General features: G+C 38.7%; 1 protein-coding gene across 1 annotated transcript; it reads right to left on the reverse strand.

The window, feature by feature from the left end:
* Positions 1-35: 35 nt before the first annotated feature.
* MORN2 (MORN repeat containing 2) lies at positions 36-4,013 on the reverse strand. Its single transcript, XM_081810041.1, has 3 exons — positions 3,396-4,013; positions 2,011-2,147; positions 36-328 (listed from the first exon to the last, which is right to left on the reverse strand). Exons 1-3 carry the CDS (start codon positions 3,531-3,533, stop codon positions 226-228), a joined length of 378 nt encoding a protein of 125 aa, XP_081666167.1. The 5' UTR covers positions 3,534-4,013; the 3' UTR covers positions 36-225.
* Positions 4,014-4,255: the final 242 nt, after the last annotated feature.

Consider the following 4,255-nt stretch of genomic DNA (forward strand, 5'->3'; position numbering starts at 1 on the left):
TTTTTTTTTTAAAGATTTTATTTATTTGACAGAGAGAGACACAGCGAGAGAGGGAACACAAGCAGGGGGAGTGGAAGAGGGAGAAGCAGGCTTCCCGCAGAGCGGAGAACCCGATGCGGGGCTCGATCCCAGGACCCTGTGATCATGACCTGAGCCGAAGGCAGACGCTTAACGACTGAGCCACCCAGGCGCCCCTACCACATTAAAACTTTAATGCAGAATATACTACATGTGGAGCTTTAGTCTCAGGCCTGGAGCAGCAGTGAAATGAAAGTTACCACACCATTCTAGTCCTTGGGTATCAGTATATTGTCCTTCACCTTCCACCCTGCAATAGTGAAAAATAAATTTGTTCATTAACCAAGACCAAGAATTTAGAGTCCAGAATTTAGACAGTCCAAGACTGTCTAGCATATTATACTCTATGCCTGAAGAATTATATCTTTCCACTTTCAAACTTTGATTTAAAATTCAGCATCCTAAAAATAAAATAAAATAAAATGAAATAAAATAAAGTAAAATGAAATTCAACATCCTGCTTTCATATCCTACCAAAACCATTACTATTCCAAACAAACATTGTTATTATACAAATTCTGGTATCCAAGACTTTAGGATCACATACACTCAGTTTACACAAAACCAAAACAGTTAAAAAATGAAAAGTTCATATTAGTTCATTCATTTATTCAACAAATATTTATTGACCATCAACTATGTGTGAGGTGCTATGCTTTACACGGGGTTTTCTTAGACTCTTGGGAGTAGTGAAAATGTACTTCACATAAACAAACAGACTTATGCCAGGGGTTAGATTTTTTCCCTTCATTAACATCAGTGGAAAAAGTTTGCGTTATCAGCACAGACTTGGGAGTCAAAAAAGGTGAACACTTTTCTGCCCTCCTCAAAATGTATTTATATCAACCACTTCATAACAATTAGGTTGTATCTTCAATTCTGGAAATAAAGGGATATTTGTAAATGAACATGAACCTCTGGATTATATGGCATGGTATTCAGTGTGAAGATTAAGCTTGTAAAAGTGTGCTTTTATTTCATTTTACTTTTATTTTTCCTTCAAGCATAAGCCCAGAAAGGACAACAGTGAGTACATTTCTACAATTCGAAAACTAATTTTGCTTACACTTTAAAAATTAGCTTAGTAAAAATACACACATATATCAGGTCAAAATCCAATAAACAAATTTGAAATTATCCCCCAAGGCTGCTTTTTTAAAAAATTTATCAGGATAGGGGTGCCTGGGTGGCTCAGTTGGTTAAGCATCCAACTCTTGATTTTGGCTCAGGTCATGGCCTCAAGGATGTAAGATTGAGCCTGGCATCGGGCTCCATGCTGGGTGTGGAACCTGCTTAAGATTCTCCCTCTTCCTCTCCCTCTGCCCCTCCCTCCCTCTCTAAAATTAAGAAAAAACAAAGCTTATCAGGATATACTTCTTATATCCTGATATATATAATTTTTGGCCTAAATTTTCTCAATAATTGTGATAAGCTTTCCATTTCCAAGCTGATGACAAAAAGTTCTATAGCAATAGGAGAGATAAGAGGAAATAAATGAAAAGTCTAATAGGTTATCAACAAGAATATTTTCTTTTGGAGGCTCATGATGGTCTTAACCTCTGTTTATAACATTTCCCCCCCAAAATAACCCAACAATTTTTTTTTTTTTAAACAGGGAGGAAGAGAGGTGGTGGGAGGAGCAGAGGGAGAGAAAGAATCTTAAGCAGACTCCACGCCCAGCTCAGAGCTCAATGCAGGGCTGGAACTCACCACCCTGAGATCATGACCTGAGCTGAAATCAAGAATCTGACGCTTAACCAACTGAGCCACCCAGGTGCCCCTAATCCAACAATTCTTAATAAATATACTATAAATATATTTTAATGAACTGTATTACAAAAGAATATTTAGCATTAACTAAATATAATATTTAAGCAAAAATGCCTGAAAAGAACCTTTTAGAACTACAATGACTTCTTATTTTAAGCCTACCTATTTTCATTGAAGTTTCCAGTATACTTTGCCCCATTTGGGAATGTATAAGTCCCCAATCCATGAAACATATTGTCCTTAAAGTGTCCTTCATACACTGCTCCCGAAAAATGCTCAAGCCTTCCAAAACCATTCATCTGTTTGTAACAAAGGAAATGACCTCAGTAACTAACATTCAGTTTCTGTATATATATGTCTATCATCCATTTAGTTATTATTTAATCTATCATTGTATCACCCTTTATTTCCACAAAAATAAGACAACATTTACCATTGATCATTGTCCTTCAAATGCATCTCTCTCTGAAGCCCACCAAGTCAAATGTTCCTAATCTGGGGCATTTGAACATCTAGGGGGTCCATGATGATGATAATAGGATCCTTTTTTTAAAGATTTTATTTATTTATTTATTTGAGAGAGAGAATGAGAGAGAGAGAGAGCATGAGAGGGGGGAGGGTCAGAGGGAGAAGCAGACTCCCCGCTGAGCAGGGAGCCCGATGCGGCACTCGATCCCGGGACTCCAGGATCATGATCTGAGCCGAAGGCAGTAGCTTAACCAACTGAGCCACCCAGGCGCCCTGATAATAGGATCCTTAAGACATCTTGAATATATCAAAAGTCTTAAAGGACAACCAATTTAGTTAACCCAGGAAACAGTGCAAAGAAGTTGTTAGAAACAAAAATTTGTATTCAAGCACACCTGAGTCCACATCTGGTTTCATCACTCATTGGGCAAGAAACCTGAGCCTGATTTCCCTCATTTGTAAAATAGGAGCATTAATGGTACCTACCTCATGAAGTACTGTGAGGATTAGATGAGTAAATTATGTAATGCATTTAGCTTTACTCAGTGAATAGGAGATGAGAAAGATGGTAATAAAGATGACAGGGGGCCTGGCTGGCTTGGTCAGAGGAGCATGTGATTCTTGATCTCGGGAAGGGCGGGTGGTGAGTTTGAGCCCCATGTTGGGTGTAATGATTACTTAAACAAATAAAACTTAAAAAAAAAAAAGATGGGGCGCCTGGGTGGCTCAGTTGGTTGAGCGACTACCTTCGGCTCGGGTCGTGATCCTGGAGTCCCGGGATCGAGTCCTGCATCGGGCTCCCTGCTCGGCGGGGAGCCTGCTTCTCCCTCTGGCCCTCCCCCCTCTCATGTGCTCTCTGTCTCTCTCTCTCTCTCTCATTCTCTCTCTCAAATGGATAGATGAGATCTTTAAAAAAAAAAAAAGATGACAAATCCTGTATGACTTTAATATCACTCCTATGTTCATATCAGTTATTTTTATTAGATAGTCTACTCACATGTGTTTTTCATTAATGGTGAAATGCCAGGAATCATTTAAGCAATAGGCTTACTTATCCACTGTCAATATTACAACAATACCTTGTCATCTTTCCAGCTTCCTGTGTAGACAATCCCATTAGGAGTGGTATGAATACCTATTCCATTTCTCTCAAAGATTCCAGAAGATGTTCTTGTACAGTCACCATCTAAACAAGAGAGAAATATATTGTAATCCATTATGAATGGGAACCTTGTTAGACTAGGTAATAAAGTATTTATGTTCAGGACTAATCATAACTGTACCCCTATGGGTCTCTTTGGCTCCCTAGCATTGAAGCCAATGAGGCCAGAGATAAAGGAGCTCCATGCACTTAGAAGTCTTGTTTTGGTTTTTAAGTTTATTTATTTATTTATTTATTTATTTATTTATTTATTTATTTATTTATTTATTTATTTAAGTAACCTCTACATCCATCATGGGGCTCGAACTCATGACCCTGAGATCAAGCATTGTATGCTCTTCTAACTGAGCCAGACAAGCGCCCCTTAGAAGGTCAGGTAACCATTAAAACACACTGGCCAGGAAGACTGACAGATCCCATACATAGGTTTCCAAGGCATACTGTCTAGACTTAACATTAGAGTTTAAATTTAAAATCTGTCGGGATGCCTGGGTGGCTCAGTCGTTAAGCGTCTGCCTTCGGCTCTCAGGTCATGATCCCAGGTCCTGGGATCAAGCCCCACATCAGGCTCCCTGCTCCTTGGGAAGCCTGCTTCTCCCTCTCCCACTCCCCCTGCTTGTGTTCCCTGTCTCGCTGTGTCTCTCTCTGTCAAATAAATAAAATCTTTAAAAAAAAATTTTAAATCTGTCCATCTATTAGTATTTCTATGTCATTTTATTTAATGGAGTTAATATCCCAATAGTTGTTTTACAAAATTTACAGTCTCATTTTTTTACT

The sequence above is a fragment of the Leptonychotes weddellii genome, unplaced genomic scaffold (genome assembly GCF_054177405.1).
Source record: "Leptonychotes weddellii isolate Sample4059 unplaced genomic scaffold, ASM5417740v2 HiC_scaffold_17202, whole genome shotgun sequence".
NCBI classification, from domain to species: Eukaryota; Metazoa; Chordata; class Mammalia; order Carnivora; family Phocidae; genus Leptonychotes; species Leptonychotes weddellii.

Bases quoted from the DNA above. Each gene is read 5' to 3' on its own strand.
- MORN2 (XM_081810041.1), bottom strand. From the start codon at position 3,533: ATGGATTACAATATATTTCTCTCTTGTTTAGATGGTGACTGTACAAGA. The intron at 2,148-3,395 runs GTATTGTTGTAA...TGTTACAAACAG, and splicing joins GAAGCTGGAAAGATGACAAG to ATGAATGGTTTTGGAAGGCT. The intron at 329-2,010 runs GTAGGCTTAAAA...TCACTATTGCAG, and splicing joins GGAAACTTCAATGAAAATAG to GGTGGAAGGTGAAGGACAAT.